General features: G+C 49.9%; 4 protein-coding genes across 4 annotated transcripts; all 4 read left to right on the top strand.

Annotated features, from left to right (window-relative positions):
- Positions 1-1815: 1815 nt before the first annotated feature.
- ETH_00018525 (uncharacterized protein) lies at positions 1816-4008 on the top strand (the record flags this gene model as incomplete). Its single annotated transcript, XM_013377743.1, has 1 exon — positions 1816-4008. The coding sequence occupies one exon, from the start codon at positions 1816-1818 to the stop codon at positions 4006-4008; it is 2193 nt and encodes a 730-aa protein (XP_013233197.1).
- Positions 4009-6502: 2494 nt separating this feature from the next.
- On the top strand, positions 6503-8521 carry ETH_00018530 (uncharacterized protein; the record flags this gene model as incomplete). Its single annotated transcript, XM_013377744.1, has 2 exons — positions 6503-8357; positions 8457-8521. The coding sequence occupies 2 exons, from the start codon at positions 6503-6505 to the stop codon at positions 8519-8521; spliced, it is 1920 nt and encodes a 639-aa protein (XP_013233198.1).
- A 2332-nt stretch (positions 8522-10853) lies between these two features.
- ETH_00018535 (uncharacterized protein) lies at positions 10854-13097 on the top strand (the record flags this gene model as incomplete). The annotated part of the gene is made up of 1 exon (XM_013377745.1): positions 10854-13097. One exon carries the CDS (start codon positions 10854-10856, stop codon positions 13095-13097), a length of 2244 nt encoding a protein of 747 aa, XP_013233199.1.
- A 2523-nt stretch (positions 13098-15620) lies between these two features.
- Positions 15621-17759, top strand: ETH_00018540 (uncharacterized protein; the record flags this gene model as incomplete). Its single annotated transcript, XM_013377746.1, has 1 exon — positions 15621-17759. The coding sequence occupies one exon, from the start codon at positions 15621-15623 to the stop codon at positions 17757-17759; it is 2139 nt and encodes a 712-aa protein (XP_013233200.1).
- Between the last annotated feature and the right edge of the window lie 239 nt (positions 17760-17998).

Raw genomic sequence — 17998 nt, forward strand, 5'->3', positions numbered from 1 at the left:
ACGTGACGCGGTAGCAAAAAGCTAGGCGTATCTTCCGGAATTAGGCGCGGAATAAGTAGCCATGTGAGCATAATGCATTGAACAGAATCCATGAACTCGCCAAATACCTCATTTGTATAACGTACGCCGGGGGCATTTTGAGTAAAAGGCTGCAGAACTACATGAAAAAAACATCAACTAGGCCCGTCAGAGCACATTTTGCGCCTGGATGAAAGAACGGCAGGATGGACGCCTACGGCGTGGCGCCAGTAGAATGGAAGAAGGACTCACAAATGCGCGAGTAAATGTATGGCGCCAGTCTTCGTGCTTCTGCAGCATTGAGTGCCAAATGCAATGTACTTTACAGCAGTCATATTGCTAATTGGGGCACTGTAGAGTGCCCTCGTCCTACACGATGCACGACCGATATTCCCAGTCCTAGGATAGGGAGACAGCGCCCTACGGTACATGATCAAGTTTGGCGTTTCATCTGAGCAGCAATGCAGCACGGACAGAAAGCGGCGCAGGCCATTACAATGTGGACCAAATATTTATTTCCCGATACTTACCTTACCAATATACATGTGTAGCGTGTCCTCGACGTGCGACGCATTTCAAGGCCAAGATGTAAGATTTAAAAAATACTAAAGTTTCCATATTTTTCTTGCATAAACGAACAAAAACACCAGAAGGCCCACTAAAAGGCCGATACGGCTAACACCACATGCCACCAGCAGATGTGCTTCGAGACAACCTGCTTGAAGCAGAAAACCCTACCAGTAGCCTGCCAAATATGTAAACCATTTACGAGTTGATTTCTGAGTCAAATTAACACTGATAAGGGCCAAGGGGTAATATGTACAGCGCCCAGGTAGGAATACACAACGCGCAAGGGCCATCGATCACCGACTAACAGCTTTCCTACTCGACCTGGTGTCTTGCGAGTAGGTTCTTCATGTCCAGTGTAATGCCCTCACGATAAGGATATAAAATTTATCAGTTTGACTATCTTCTTCAAAAATGTGCAGTTGAAGCTTCTGTAACTCCCAAGGAATGGAATCTTTTTCGAGTCCTTCCCTTTACTGAACAACCGGCGGTAAAGCGGATTCTTGGCTGGGAATTCACTGTAGGTTTACGGCTTCTCGCTGTTTGGAATTATAAGCCGAGAATCCCTTGAATGACTCTATTTAGCTGTAAGAATTCTCGGCCGCTGCTGAACTCAGCCATCACGAACAGGGTTCATAGCTGAACACTGTCAAGTGACTGTTTTCATGTGCTGCCACGGAAAGCCCAGAGTTCTCGACGTGAGACCTTGTGCCCAAAGCTCTCATTATTAGATTTTGTCTGGAGAAGTTCCGTTATGATCTCACCGTTATTCTCATCTCGTTCGGGTGTACTCTGATGAGCTGCCTTTTTCGGGGACTTATGAAGCCCTGACTGTGAACACACAGACAGTTTTGAAATATTACATCTAATTTCCTGTAAGCATGAGTCCTTAGGAAAAGCTTCCTGCTGGCTTTCCATTGTTCTCTTCTGGTCTGGGGGTTCATTGTCGAATCTTGTGCTCTTCGGGGTTGGGGGACAACCGACGTGGCTGTTGGTGACAGGAGTCACAATACCCTAGAAGCTGCATTGAACGTCAATATTACCATAGCATGAGCCAGCGTAAAGCAACAGCTTGCTTTGCTCCGGCCAAAGAACAGCAAAGTGTCCTGAACAGCAGGTAGAGTAGCGCCAGCCTGCGCTACATGGACGGCATTCGGACATAAAGCGAAAGAAATCTAGCAGCAACTGTGGCCTTGTCCCCCGCAGGCGCGGGGGACAAAGTTCGATCCAATGAACCAAGTGTCGCTTGAGGAGTTCAGGCACGGCCTGCCTTCCTCTGCTTCCACTCTTCAAGCATTTCATTCACATTCACGGAGAGATGCTGTCCAGAGCTTCGCGGATGGGTCGTTTTTCGTGCAGCTCGCTCCCAAAAGCAAACCGTTTCCATTGTCTTGGGCTGCTCGACTCGGCATAGTTTTCAGCTCATTGGCGGTAGCGTACGTTCTGCTGTTTTGTTTTCGTTTTATAGAGGCTGGGCTTCAGCAGGTTCCACCTACTCGATCCCTTGCAGCTGGTGGATATGGATCATGTCGCTTAAGCTTCGTACCTGGGGATGAAGATGAAGATTACGAGGAGACGGGGGGTTGGACACAACGTTTGGTGCAGTCACCCGAGCAGGAACAGCGAATATCACCGCCTCAACAGGCTTTGCAATATCAAGGGGATGTCGGACTACCGTGCGCCGAAGGGTACGCTGCCGGCGAAGTGGTACAGGGGACTTCCGGAGACGTTGCGGGCGGTGGCTCTTCCACAGATAGCTCGAAGACGCATGACTTGCACTTGTGGGTAAATCGAAACATGCCTACAAGTGAAAAGGAATTTCTGTTGCGCACGTTTGGTCGCATCGTGAATGCGACGAGGTTGTGTGGGTCACTTTTGTCAGTCCTAACGTGCAGGCAACGCTTGTATTTTACATTCCACGTGGTGAGGTTGCTTGCCTTGGATTTGGGAGCACTCACATTGGTTAAGGAAGATATAGAGCCTACGAGAAAAGCTGTAGGCGACTCCCTCATCCAGCTGGCGAAGCAGTCGCTTGAACGCAGTGGGGACGACGAAAGCAGTGAAGGCGATCGCATCGCGCTTCGTGAGCTTATCATTATAATTGAAGAGATTAAGAAGCCAAGACCTATTGAACAAGAAAAGACTCCCACTAAATACAAAAAGAAAATGATAAGCATACTGGCAACTTCCGACACAGTACTAAGGAATTGTTTGGGCGTTTTGAGGGGGCTGCAACGGCTCCAGCAAGACTTGTCGCTAAGAAAGCTGCCGGCTAACGTAATATTACAGCAGCTCGGTGTTTTGAAGGCTCTTTACTATGTCCACGCTGACTACCTCTCAAGAGATGGCTCACTTCGGGCACACATACTAGAGTGCCAGAAGCGTACGCGTCTGTATGTGTTTTTTGGTCGGGAGCACTTTAAATTGTCGAAAGGTAAGATTCTACCAGTTAAAGAGCTGCAGAACCAGATAACTGCAGCTGTTAAGGCCGCTGGCGGACTTCTGAAACCTGGACAAGGAGTTGCGTGGAAGCGTGACAGTGCTGGCAGCGCAATGGATGAGCAGACTGAAGAGGGAAATAGTGAGCCTGAGGCGCTGAGTGGGTTCGCCGGTAACGAGCTGCTACAAGGAGCATTATCTCAAGCAATTCAGGCTTCCTATGAGGCCAGAACCTCTGCAGCGAGCAGTGAAATGGAGCCGGATGATCTTCTGCCAGCTACAGTTCCAACTTCGCGGCCTGGCTGGTTGCTTGAGCAAGATGCAAATGCTGGGCCAGCTCTGACGCCTCCCCCCACAGACAGATTTGCCGGGAAGCCTGTTGATCCATCGCCGCAATTTGTCTCTCCGCAGACGTTCCTGTCAGCGGTTGGCATGTCGGTGTTTTGGTCGCAAGCAGCAAGAGGGGGAGTTCTACACGGGGGCCCATATTTTTCTGGGGCGTACGCTTCATCTGCAAGACCCTCCCAAATGTCAACTGCTTCGTATAGTGCACCTTCCTCTCAAGGCAGCTCATCAGCACAGCGCGTCTCTACAGGACACAGTGCTACACCGCGTCTGATGCAACAGCCTCTGTTCGAGCGGATGGATGTAGGTGAGCCGTCTGCGTGGCTGGAGACGCGTGCCCGTCTTCAAGGAGAGCGTCAGAGCAGGCTGCAGACATCTTCTCAGCTTCGAGAGGATTACATATGGTTAGGGGGACCTGCATCTATGCAAGCAGATTACAGTCTTTTTGGGGATGGCGGCATACCCCCCTGGTCGCCTTTTCCACAGGCACCAGCTGAATCTATAGAGAGTCACGTCCCTGCAGGCAGCGAATTTCCTGTCAGTCTGGGGGAAGCAAACATTCGCTTTCGCAGGACGGATGGCCAGGACGAAGCAGCGGTTGGCCGGCTGAGTGGACGTATTCGGAGCGGCCGCCAATAAAATGTTATTTTTTGCAGCACAACGCAAGCCGACCTTGGGAAGTGCCAATTGACGCTTACTTGCTTTAAGGACAGTGCACACGGCGTCACGTTGTGTGACAGGCAAACACGCATATTTAGACCACTGATCCAGTTGTGAGCCACCTCAGTGCGTGACGGCGTCGTGCTTCCATGTGCAGAATGATGCACTGTGGGCGTGCACTGCAGTTGCGGTTCTGTGTGGCGCTTCACCACTGCAGATCAACCTCGCTCTGCGTGCTTACAGAGCTGTGCATGATGCCGGGAATTCGCCGGGGTCTTGCGCTTTTCCGTTGAGGTACTTTTTCTATATGCGCTAAGCTTGTTGTAGATTTGCACGAGGCTTAAGGCTTAATGCGTGATTGCCACCTCTTGTAGCGTGATTAACCTGTTTTGCGTTAGTGGAGCAAGCTACACGGCGAAGATTCAAATTTTTTCTTTGTATGACCGGAGCGAGCATGGGACAGAGATGCCACTGTTATGGGCGTCTGCACCTTGCGTATTGGTTCTATGCTCATGTATTCAACATTTTGGGAGCGCTAGGAGGACATTTTCGTTCAGTGCTTGGTCGCTAAGCGTATGCACGATGCGTGTGCACGCCAGGCACAACCTCTTCATCATGTGTTATGCAAAAAATTTTCAACCCGAAACTAGTGCCGCAGTGGGGAATAGACATTTTTGCGGGGATCGGGAAGTTTTTGTAGCTGTGCATGCGTGGTGTTTACTGCATACTTGAGTCCGTCAAATGTATCACCACGATAACTTGAACCAGGCGCTCTTTGAGTATTAAGATGGTGGGAGAACATGGAAGTGACATGAAGAGGGCGGGCCAAAACACATTCCCACATTCCTGTGCGCTGTAGAGTTTGGGGGAAAAGCATTGTTATGAATGCAAGAGATCTGACGGTGGTATAAGTAACACATGCACGCACTAAGTGCTAATTTACTGGCCGCTAACTTCTTGGATGCGAAGGGGAACAGGGTTTTACAGTACACTTGTAGTAGGAGCAGTCGGAACAGAGGACGCCCGAACTGCTCCCCCACAAAAAATGCACTGTCCCCCTCCAGTAAAACACGAAGTGTGATAGCTTACTTGTGCAAGGGGTGAAGCAAAATGTGGCGTAAGCCATCAGAACTCATGACAAACCTTGACATTCGAATGTGTAGCTCGCCATAGTTCGCAGGAACTCAAGAGTGGACGCGCGTGACGCAGTTGGAAGGCGACGCAGTTGGGGATAGGTCCTACATTTTGTACTATTTTTGCAGCCAGTAGCGAGTCAATAGCGAGAAGCATTTCTCCACCTTGTGAAGGAGCAGTGAGGTGCAGCAATTTGAAGACCGGCGCACATTTCGCAGCGGGGCATGCACAAGAAAATCAGTTAAGCGCAAAGGGTTTCGAGGTTCTGCCACCAGCGTTTGACAAGTTAGAACGCTACTTTACGCCAACGCTCAATTACAAATGAGACCAACAAGGATGTGGAAGACATTCCTCTGACTTCACAGAAGGAACCAGTCCACAACGTGTTAGGGCCATCGATCACCAGCCCAATCAAGCAACAGTTAACATGGTGTGTACTGAGATTTCCTGATCGGTCGAACCCGCTTTAAATGGTAATATTTAGTTAAGTCCTCTTAGATTATCTGATCCGAAAGTGTGCCTGTGGCAGTTTGCCAGACGCAATAATATTTCTGTTGGGGCGCTTCGTGCAGTGGGGAATTAGAGGCAGGTCGGGAGTTGGGCGAGAACTCACTGTAGCACCAGGATCGCTGACTCCCTCGTCACCACAAAGGAAATTTCATAATCATGACCCCAGTACGGAGATAATTATTGCTAAAAGGAAGCCAACATGGCAAGCATAACGAATGCCCCTCGATGATTTCATGAAAGTCGTCTACATAGGGGGCATCGAGTTGCCCAAGTGATGTACTCGTAAGATGTTGCTTATGTCTAACCCTATCCAAAGGCATTGCCAACAGGACCTTTGCGATAATTATGTTATTGTCATCTTTGGGGTTGAAAGTTCCACGACGAGCTTGCGGTTGATAGGGATCACTGGGCCTTGACAGTGGTGTTGAACGGACAGTAAAGATTTCGTGCTGATATACCAGTGCGCGCTTTGGGGCTGGAGATCTATGGGCAAAATTGCTGCTAAAGGTAATTAAGGCGCCTTAAATGCTGAAATGAACGTTAATCTCACTGTGCTTTCAGCCAGCAAGAAGCAACAACTTGCTTGCTTACATCTTGTTGAGGGAGGACCGTAACCAAGATCAATGTTTCATATTTGGGCGTCAACGCTTTCAAAACTGTCAGCATTTTCACAAGCAGGGGAGGCGCACAGCAACCTCAGAGAGTGCTTAGCAGTTATCACAGACAGTGCCATCTTTCACTGCATCTGCAGCACTTGGAAAGGAGCCAGAAGAAGATAGCAGTACGTGGCGTTTTGCCCCCACTTAAGCGGGGGACAAAATCCGGTCCAATGAGCCCAATGGACCATGAACAACTCAGGCATTACTTGCCGTCCTCTGATACCACCTATCAAGGTTTCAACTCACGTTTATGGCGACATACTGGCCAGGGCGTAGCGGACGGGTTGGCTTTCGTCCAGCGCACGGAAAACAAGCATTTTTTACAGTCTCGCGCTCGTCTGATTGGCGTAGCACTCGCGTCGTTAGCAACAGCGTACTTACTGCTGCTTTGCTTCCGCCCTGTAGAGTCAGGGAGGCAGTGGGCCCCATTCCCTCGATCGCTCGCAGCTCTAAGAAGTGAACCATGTTTAGGCAACATGCGCGGGGATGGTAATGATGAAAGTGAGCACGGCCCAGCAGAAGAGTGGACACAGCGTTTAGTGCAGCGACGCTTTGGGAGCAACAGCTCCTCACTGGATCGCCAGGTTTCTCAATTACAAGCACCTGCTGCAGGGACACATGAAAATGTGATTAATGAGGGCTCAGTTGAGGCAGAGAGCTCTGAAAATGTTGTTGGTGGCATCCCTTCTACGGGAAGCTTAAGGGAAGATGACTTGTCTTTGTGGGAAGATGGGCAGTTGCCTCCTACTGAGAAGGGGTATGTTGGATGCCTCTTTAATCGCATGCACAAAGCTTCGAAATTGTGTGGGTTTCTGCTACCAGCATTATCATGCAGGCAGCGCTTACTGTTGGCATCCCAGGTGGTGATGTTGATCGGCGTGGACTTGGGAGCATTTGCGTTAGCTAAGGTTGAAGTAGTGCCCACAAGAGGAACCGTTGGTGACGCGGCTATTCATTTGCTCAGGCAGTCGCTTGAATGTAGTGGGGATGACACGGACAATGAAAACCTTCGCCTTGCTGTGACGCAGCTGATAGTTTTAATGACCTCCTTGAAGGAGCCTCGGCACTTCGAGGGAGGAAATAATACTACTAAATTCAGGAGGAAGATGGTAAGCATACTCGGGACCGCCGATATAGCACTGAAGAATTGTCTGGGCGTCTTAGGTGGGCTGCTGCGGCTCAAGAGAGAGATGCCAACGAGGACGCTCCCACTGGAAGCAGTACAGCAGCAGCTAAACGTTCTGAGATCGATTTATGAAATTCACGCTGACCACATTGCGAAAGACTGCCTGCTTAGAGCACAAATAGTAGAGTGCCAGAAGCGCACGGGTGTGTATGCGCTTTTGGGTCCCCAGCATTTCTTCTTATCCAAATCCAAGATTCTCCCAATAAAAAAATTGCGAAACATGATCAGTGACGCTGTGACGGCGGCTGGCGGTCTTTTGCCATTCCAACGGCCTGCCACCGAGGAGCTAAGCAATCCTAGAGGTGCATTGGAGGGACAGGGAGTAAGGATAAGAAGTTGGCGCAGGGAGCAGGACAAACCAGCAAGTAAAAAATCGTTGCAAGAAGAATTCGCGGAAGCTGTGCGCTGTTCTTTTGACCCCGAAACTTTGTTAGCGCACGAAGCAATGGAGGCAGAGAGTTCACGAGCAGTTAGACATCCACTATGGCGACGTGGGCAGCTGTGTCAACAAGGAAGTGGACCGGTTTTGCAGCCCCCATGTGCATTTAGTTCCTCCAATGGTTCTCATGATCGATTGCCAAACCTTGTCTCTACAGATGCCTTCCTATCAGCGGTTGGTCTGTCAGTGTTTCGGTCACGGACAGCAGAACAGGGAGGTTTGAGTGGCCAGCTACATTCTTCCTGTCTGGATAAATCCTCATTGGCGCCCTTTAATTCGTTAGCCACGCTTAACAGTTCCCCTGACTCTGCTGTTCGCCCATCAGAACAGCACGCTCCTGCTGGTCGCAGGGCTGGAGTGCATTTGGCGCGCTTCAGTGCGCCGCCTCCGACCGGTGTAGGTGAGCCATCTCAGTGGCTGCAGACACCTGCAACTCTTCCCGCAGAGGGTTATAGTCTTTTTGGAGATGGTGGCATACCTCCCTGGTCACCTTTTTCAGGACTGCAAGCTCACTCTAGTGAGAGACGCGCCACTACAAGCGGAGGATGGCCGGGCGGTCAATGAGGAGAAAGTTTTTGCATTCGCAGGACGTACTGTCAGGACAAAGCAGGGTGCAGCCATCCGCGTGACTGTACTCGGAGTAATCGCCAACGAAATACTATAATCCTCAGAACAAGGCAAATCGATCTCAGGAACTATCCGTCGAGACTCGTTTGTCGTAGCGCTGATGGTACCGCTGTTCTGTACGATGGCCAAAAGCGCAGGTTCAGACCATTGTTTGAGCTGTGAAGCAGCGTATTGGTTGAGGGCTTTGCGGCACCGTACACAGAGTAATGCTTTCTGCAGAGACCATACAATTCCAGTTCTTCGTTGTACTGCTATAGTTGCGCTCATCATGCAAGTGGTAGTAGATACCTGCGTTCACGACCATTAGAAATCAGCCTCCTGCGTGCAACTAGGGCAGCGCTTTGCGTGATGTAGGCGTTTCGTCAGGGGGTTGCGCTTTTCCATTCACTTGATGTTACAAAGTGCGCGGAGCGTGCTGTAGACTTATGCGAATAAGGCTTTATGCTTGATTGCCGTGCAGCTAATCTGCTTCGCAATAGCCATGCAAACCAGCGTACTTTGAGAAGGGAACTCAGATTTTCATTGCAGGACTGAGGCGAGCTTTTAACACTGAGGCGACTACCATGGATCACGCCTTTCATTACGGCAACTATTGGTAGGTACGCCAAGAGGGCGTTTTACGTTTACGCCACACCTTTTTGTCCAGGAGGCGTGGTCATAAAGCGTTTCGGTGTTCATGGACGACCTGATGATAGTGACAAGAAATAGAAAGTGCACACATTAGTGTTACGGACTTACTCTACCGCCCTCTGGCGTACTGGGTGAAAAATGCAACAAGACTTCAAGCTGATTTGTAGCGACAGCAGGTAGGGCGCTGCGGCCGTGCTAGAAAGTAGTGAGGTGGGACGCCTCATTTTTCGCTGGAGCTAAAATGAACTGTGCGCCCTCGCCTTTGGTAAATGGCTTGTTTGGCCATTACAACACCGAACAAACCATTTCCAAAGGCTAGCGCATTGCAATCTGGTCGCACTCAAGGCGTGGCCATGTGTGAGGCATCTGGAGACGTAATTGGCACATTTGGAGACAGAGTTCTCTTCCCACAGTATTATTTTATTCAGAGGCGAAAAATTTCTGCTGGATCTGCTAGAGGAGCTGTGGGGCGCACAACTTCACTGACTCGGAAGATGTCGAGGCTTCGACTGTGCAGGGAACTGGCTGAAACCGAAGGAATCTTCCACCAGCACTTGACTAATATGTAAATTCATACGCGTTGATTGTTTATTCAAAATGTGCTTATGAAGGGGCCTGGGATTATCTCTGTGCTGTCACGGGAGGAACCACTGCGCAACGTACCGTACCATCGGTCGCCAGCGCCGGATCTGGTACTCTCGTGCACGTTCTGCTGTATCTAGTCAACGCCAATGTGAGTAAGCAGAGCCTGACTCTAAATTTTTGGGCTTTTGTTGCAATGGAGATGAAATTAGGGCTTCGTTAAGGGCCACAAGATGCAGTTCTCTCCTAGACAGTTCTCTGCAGTGGGGAAACAGAAACAGCTTGAACAATTCGTTGTAACTCCAGAATTCGCATCTTCTTCATCAATACAATAACAAACTGCACCTTAATCTGTATGGTTTGGCTGCAAGCATTGCTGTCTACCAGCCAACTCAGCAGTTATGAGAAGGGTTCCGTGCTGAGCAAACTCACGAGCTGCTCTTGTCTGCTGCCACAAGAGGCGCTGGGGTTTCCTGAATGATATCTCTGAGACCCTGTGTCTCGGTTCCCGCTGTTATACTTCTTCAGAAGAAGCTCGGCGATGATTTTACGTTTTCCCTTTCCTCGGTCGCAGATCTCTACAAGGACGTGCTGGTAAGAAGAAGCACGAAACGCTAAAAGTTGAATTGGATAGAGATAGTCATGAAATTCTATAATCAAGTTCTTATTCATATATTTCCCGAGGAATCGCTCAGTGCTGACAAGTGTCACTGTGTGCCTCTAGACGTACCGTCCATCGACGAGATTGTTGGTACCGGGAATCGAGGAACCAGAAACGTTAAGCTGAACCTAAGCGTCGCTTTGGCTTTGAACTGAAAGACGCAGCAACGGGCCTTCTTTTTAGCTCGATGAAAGTGGCTTGCAATATTTTCCTACTTGGGACTTTCAAGGCGTCGATGGGCAGGGAAGTTGCAGAACAGCAGTTAAAAGTGTTTGACAGTAACCCCAAGATAGCGGCAGCCTGTGCTGCATGTAATTCTTTTGGATAGCAATTGAAAGTGCATTGTCAAGGACTGAGGCTTCGAACCTACGCAGGTGAGAGGCAGAGACTGGTCCAATGGACACCCTTGTCTTGGAACAGTTGAGGCATGACCTGCCGTTCTTTGATATCACTCGCCAAGGTTCCGAACCAAATTCACGGCAGCGATTTGATCGGAGAATCGGGGATGACTTGGTTTCTAGCCAGCGCACCGAGAAGAAGAAACTGTCTTTATCGAGGTGGGCTCGACTTCTCGGGGTTGCATTCACCTCCTTAGGAGCAGCGTACTTTCTGCTGCTTTGTTTTCGCTTTATAGAGTCCGCGAAGCAGTGGTCCCCGCCCACTCGATCTTTGGCAGCTCATCAAGATAGATCGTGCCCTCCGGGCAACGTGCGTGGGATTGATGCTGAAGGTGACTATCGGGCAACTAGCCGGTGCACAGAAGATTTAGTGCAGCAGCGCTCTGAAGACTGCGGCCTTTTGCAGCGTCATCAGTCTTCCATATTACAAAGAGCTGCCGAAGGCGCCCAAGATGAAGTGGATAATGCGGACGCAGTTGAAGGGAAAACTCCTGAAAACGTTGCCGCTGTCGACTCTGCTACAAGCAATTTGAAGGACTTTGATTTGCACCTGTGGGCTAATGGAAACATGCCTGTGGAAGAAGAAGAGCGCTTAATGCATCTGTTTAGGCGCATGCTGATTGCCGTGAGGGTATGCAGGTCGCTACTGCCAGCACTAACGTGCAGGCAGCGCATTCAACTTACATTTCGCGTGGCGAGATTAGTTGCCTTGGATTTGGGAGCAGCTTCAATAGTTAACAAGAAAAAAGAGGGTATAAGAAAATGCGTAGGCAGCTCCCTCGTCCACTTGATAAAGTACTTACTTGGGCGAGTGGGCGAGGACGGGTGCAATAAAAAGCATCGCCACAATCTTGAAAATTTGATTGTTTTAATTAATGAGCTGAAACAGCCGCGGCAGGATGGAGAAGAACATAGGGCTGAGAAATATAAAAAAAAGATGCTTGGCATACTGGCAACTGCTGAAATGGTATTGAAGAACTGTCTGCGCGTTTTGGACGGGCTGGCGCTGCTTCGGGAAAATACATCGGCGAAGAAACTCCCACCGCAAGTAGTAGAACAGCAGCTCAACGTTATGAAATGGATGTATGACGTCCACGCTGACCATATTGCCAGAGACGGCTGTCTCCGAGCACACATAATTGAATGCCAGAAACGTACACGTGTGTTCGCACTTTTAGATAGAGAATGTTTCAGCGTGGCTACTGCTGTGATCCTTCCGTTGAAAGAGTTGCAGAATCAGATAACTGAGGCGATTAGGGCTGCTGGTGGTCTCCTACCTTCTCAGCAGACACCACCACGGGGGCCTTCCAAAGTTAGCCATGCTGTGGAGGGACAGCAGCGAAAGAGTCAGCACGGGGAGCAAAGTGAAGCGTCAGGCCACAAACCGATGCAACAAAATTTCGTGAAAGGCATGCTTCCTTCTGACGTTAAGCAGCTACAAACACGGGAGCACGACAAAGCTAGCCGCGCATTGGAAGGACAGGCGGAAGTGAGAACGAGTCAGCAAGAGGAGCAACGTGAACCGTCAGGCCACAATCCACTATGGCGAAATTCCGTGGAAGGCGTGCTTTATTACGGTGTTGCAACTTCGGCGGCGAGCAAGGGGATAGAGATAAGGGGTTCATCGCCAGTTACACCTCCACCGCGACGACTTGACTGGCTCACTCGACAAGGCACTGAAGCAGCTTTGCAGCAAACCCGCACACCTACTTTTCCCCCCAATTCCCAGGATCGATATCCAGAGTTTGTCCCTCCGCATGAATTCCCGTCACCGGTTGGTCTGTCGATAGTTTGGTCGCAAGCAGCAAGAGAAGGAGTTCTAGGACAATCTTCTTCTTTAGCACAAACTTCCTTGGGAAGAACTCCCCATCAGTCAAGTGTAGAGCATGTTACACGTCTTCCTCATAGCGTCACATCGCAGCATGCAACTGTTGGTCGCAGCGCTGATGCACATTTGGTGCCCGCTACTTCTCCCTCACCGTTGGATTTACGTGAGTCTTCGGGGTGGCTGCAGCCACCTGCACCTTCTCATGAAGAATATTACAGTCTTTTTGGAGGTGGTGGCGTACCTCCCTGGTCGCCTTTCTCGAAAGCGCCGACTGGCTCTACAAACAAACGCATCGCAAGCCGTGGGTGGTGGAGCACTGATGGTGGGGAAAGCCCTCGCCACCCTATGACCTTTGACCACCATGGAGGAAATAATAGCCTTCGGCGTTACCGTAATCGGAACGGCCGCGAATGACGTGTTACTTTTCCAACACAAGGTGTACTGACATTAGGAATTTTGAGATGAGACCCAAACTAATCTTGAAGTTGTCAGGTTATGCTTCGAGTGAAAACATATTCACGCAACCGGTTGGGCTCTACATCACGTAAATTAGCGAGCGCTCTGTGCCACCCAAGAGACACTGGTGCATTCTGCACAGTCCTTACAGTTCTATTTATCACAGCGTTTGTCACGCTCATCACCACTTTAAATGAATCTGGCTTCGCATGTAACATCCGTAGCGCTCTGAACTGTGGAGGGAGTGTACTATTGCTCTGCACTTTTCCGTTTACGTAATCTTTTGAGCAAAGGACGTCTTAGCGTGGGGCGACCAATAAAACTTTTTGCGTTATTTCCATATTGTATTGATGTTGATATGCACTGCAATAGTTGGACAAGCCAAAGTAGTGCAGGGCAGACGGTCAGGTTTTTATGCTTTGCATGATCAAGGCGCGAGTGAGAAAAAGAGGCTACTATAACGGATAACTTTGCCTTTTGTCCCAGTCTTGTCATGGTTCCATGTTGGGTTGTTCGAAATTTCGGGAGGTTCGAAAACACATTTTATTCAGGGCTTAGTTGCTCAGCGTATGCTCAGTGGATATACATCCGAGGCGAAATCTCATTTCCTATAACGCCAAATTTTTTTCCTGCGAAGCAAAGGTAGAGAGCACGGCCGTGCAAACTAGAATTTTTTGGCGAAGTTAAGCGCGGCAGAAGCACTAATGAGAGCGCAATCTATTGTACTGCATTTTTCAGCTCGTCAAACGCCTCATCAGCATGTCGCTTACAACGGGCGTTCTGAGTGGAGAAGGGCGCAGAGAACGCCAGGAAGGTGGATGGGGCCACATCTTTGTGTGCTGAATGCGTGATGAAGGAAACTCAAAATGAAGACAGGCCGCGTGACAGCGGCAGACGGGAGTCACATGTATACGCATTGATGTCACATTTATGCTATTCGGTGCGGTTCGGAAACACTGGGTGCCATATGGATAACTATTATGCAGTAGCCATGGAGTGGATAAAACGGAAGACGCTTCCGTGAAGTAAGTTTTCAATTAGGGGGCCTTGTTTGCTCAGAAAGCTGGTACTAATGGCTCTAGGTATAGGTACTAACGGCTTCAGGCACACGCAGTAAGCTTTCGCCACTAGGAGCAGAGTACCGTGGACATCTGTGGGCCTTCACCACGCAAGGCTGTCATAGGTAGGAAAAAATCATGTTTTAAATGTTTCTCCTGCACTTAACGGCACAACAAGTTTCTGAGTTACTATAAAAGAGCAGCGAGACGTAACAACTACCACTGCACATCTCTGCAGTTGGTCTGCGTTTGCACAGGCCGTTCTCTACAGGCAAAAAGCTCCAAGAGTATCCTCAGGAAAATACCTGAAATTGTTTGTTTTATTACTAAAGTTGAGTCTATGCTAAGCGGCGTTCGGGCACTCTATGTGAGAGTTCATCGATAGAACCAATAATCGATCGCTCAGATGGGACACCAGGGCCCTTCTTGTGGTAGATTGCGGGTAGACTTTCCATGAACACTCTGTCAGCCCCTGGATTTGCACATTTTAATTTCAGCATTGCGGCTGCTTGGGAATATATTTCTCTTTGACGCTTCCTTGAGGGCGACGAAATAGAAGGTTCCTCAAGATTATCCTGTGGAGTAGGGAATTAAAGACAAGGCAACAGTTTGACGAGGGACCCACTGCAGCGTCAGGATTTCCCATCTACTTTTGAATACAGAACGTGTTTCACGCTGATGATTTCGATATGAGGATAAACGTTGCAGACCATTGCTCTACCCAGCGGTGAAGGAGAATTTCAACAACACAGTAATGTTCATGGACTGAACCATAAGCTGCCGTGCGGGGCTTTGAATTGCATATATGAGACATCCTCGGAACCCTGTTCATAATTTCCATTAAAAGACACTTTCGGGGGAGGTTTTGCTGTGACTTTGCCGTTGTGCTTCTCTGTGCCAAAGATCTGTTGACAAGCCTGCTGGGAATCATGAAACTCTTAAGCTGTGATAACAAGCAGCCGTAAAACCTTACGTCTGAGCTCCGTAACACATATTTATTGAAAAAGGCCTAATGCTGGCTTTCCCACCGTGCTGTTTTGGGCTGGAGGGCACGCCGGCAAGCTTCCTGGCATTAGGAATCGCGCCACTAGAAATTGAGTTCAATCTTGATATCGCCCCGTCATTTCAGCCACGAAGAAGCATCGAGCGGCCTTCCTACATCTTTCTGAAGGCGGGTCGGCGACACAACCAATGCCTACAGTTTGATGAAAGGGGATCGGCTACCAAACCAATGTGTCCCTCCTCGGGAGTGTTACTGCACTGATGAACGAGGGTGACGCGCAGTAGCCTTAGCAAATGTTCAAGAGTAGCCACAAAGCGTATCAGCTTCCACTGCATTGACACAGTTTGGACGGGATATAATAACAAGCTAGCAAGGGTTGAGACATTCTCCTCACGTACATAAAGGGCAGAGCCTGGCCCAATGAACACACTGCCGCAAGAACAGCTCTGGCACGAGCTGCAGCTCCTTGGCATCCCTCATCAAGGTTCAGACTCACATTCATGGAGGCTTATTGTCCAAAGATCTGGTGATGAACCACTTGTTTCCCAGCGTTCCACCAACGCATCGTCTTGGGTTCGTCTTCTCGGCGTGGTATTAGCGTCGTTGACGGCAGCATACCTTCTGTTGCTCTGCTTTCACTTTATAGAATCTGGGCATCAGCGGACTCCGCTCACTAGAGCTCTCGCAGCTCACCGAGATGAATCATGTGAATCAGGCGACGCGCCTGCAGGTGATGGTGAAGGTGGCGGTGAGCCAACAACGGATTGGACACAACTTTTTGGGCGGGCACGATTTGGGGACAGCAGCCTTTTGCCGTTTCCTCAAGCTTCTGGACTGCAAATGTCTTTCGGAAGAGTGCAACAACGCGTAGAAGCTGACGCTGAAGCTGGAGAGGGGACTTCTAGAGGTGCTGTCGCTGTTGCTCCTACTGCGCGAAGTCCAGGCGGTGGCTTGTATTTGTGGGAAAACAGGAACATGCCTACTGATTACGGAAATCGACTACTGTGTCTCTTCGATTCCATGAGAGAGGCTTCGAAGTTGTGTATCTCACTGCTGCCAGCGTTAACTTCCACGCAACGGATGCAAGTGACGTACCATGTAGTGAGGCTGATCGCCTTGGATTTGGGAGCCGCTTCGCTAGTTAGAGAGGATAAGGAGTCTAAAAGAAACGCCGTAGGCGATGCTCTCATCAATTTGATTGAGCGTTCACTTGAACTAGGGGGCAACCAGGAAAGCAATGAAAGAGTTCGGGGCAGGCTCAGCAAATTGAAGGAGCTAGTGATTGAGATTAAAAAACCGCGGCAAATTGGCGAAGAAAAGAGCGCTGAAAAATATAGGAAAAAGATGATAAGTATTGTGGCAACTGCCGAGACGGTGCTAAGTAGTTGTCTCGGCGTTTTGCGTGGGCTGCTACAGCTTAAGGAAGCTACGTCGGCAAGGTCGCTTCCACCGAAAACAGTTGAGCAGCAATTGCACGTTGTAAAGGCAGTATACATCGCCCACGTTGATCATGTGGCTAGAGACGGCTGTCTTCGACAACACATAGTAGAGTGCCAAAAGCGAAAACGTGTGTATGCGCTTTTAGATCGCGAGCACTTCACTGTTTCCAAAGAAATGATTCTTCCACTAAAACACTTGCAGCAACAGATAGCTGAGGCGGTTGTGAATGCTGGCGGTCTTCTACCTTCACGACAGTCACGCACACGAGAGCATGATAGTGCTAGCGGCGCATTGGAGGAACCGACTGGAGAGAGAAAGAATCAGCCTGAGGAACAAAGTCGGCAGTCAGGCGACATGCTACTGAGGGAGGAGTTCGTGCAAGCCGTGCACTTTACCTTTGACCCCAAAACTTCTGCAGCACATAAAGCAGTGAAGGTAACGCATTCGCCGCCAACCGGACTTCCACCTTGGCGACCTGACGGGGCGCCTCGACAGGCTGGACCTGTTTTGCTGCAACCCCGTACACTTAGTTTCTCCGGACGATTTCGAAACCCTTGGCCACCGGTTGTCTCTCTGCAGGACACTCCATCAGCGCGTTATCTGCATGCGGCTCAGCCGCACATAACGGGGTACAGTCCTGTAGAGAGTTCTCCCTATTCTCATTCTAATCAGATTTCATTCCCAATGCTGGCTCATCTATCAGAAATGCAGGGCACTCCCCGTCCTCCTCTTTTGCCAAGACCGCCTCAACCGTCAGGTGTGCAGTATGCGGCACGTCCACGTCATAGGGTCTCATCACAGCAGACATATGCCGGTCGCAGCGCTGCAGCGCCTTGGGTTCCCCCTTCTCCGCTGCCGCGTGTGGATGTGAGTGGACTGTCTCAGCGACTGCAGCCACCAGCGCCTCCTCAGCAAGAAGGTTATAGTCTCTTTGGAGGTGGCGGCGTACCCCCTTGGTTGCCTTTTTCACAGGCTTCACCTGCCTCTATAGAGAGACGCTCCCATGCAAGTGACGGAAGGCCGCAAGAGGGAGAGGGCACCCAACGTGGTATGAGGAATGGTCGGGACGAAGCAGGAGATAGCCTCTGGAGTGGCGGTAATTGGAGCGGCCGTCAATGAGCTATCTTTTCTTAAGGCATACCGCCTTTGCGGCGATGTTACAGCGGCTTGCTCGGACGCCAATGCAAAAAGCGTCAGGTTGTATACAATGGAAAAAAACAGACTCAGGCCACAAGCCGAGATACGACCGACAGTAAGTAGGCGAGGACCTCGTCCCACTTCCCGCACAGTCGCGCACCCCGTGCATCCTGCGCAGGCCCTGAAATTCCATTATTCACCTGTACTGCGTCGGCTACCTT

This window comes from Eimeria tenella, genomic scaffold (assembly GCF_000499545.2).
Source record: "Eimeria tenella Houghton genomic scaffold, Eth_scaff61, whole genome shotgun sequence".
NCBI lineage: Eukaryota > Apicomplexa > Conoidasida > Eucoccidiorida > Eimeriidae > Eimeria > Eimeria tenella.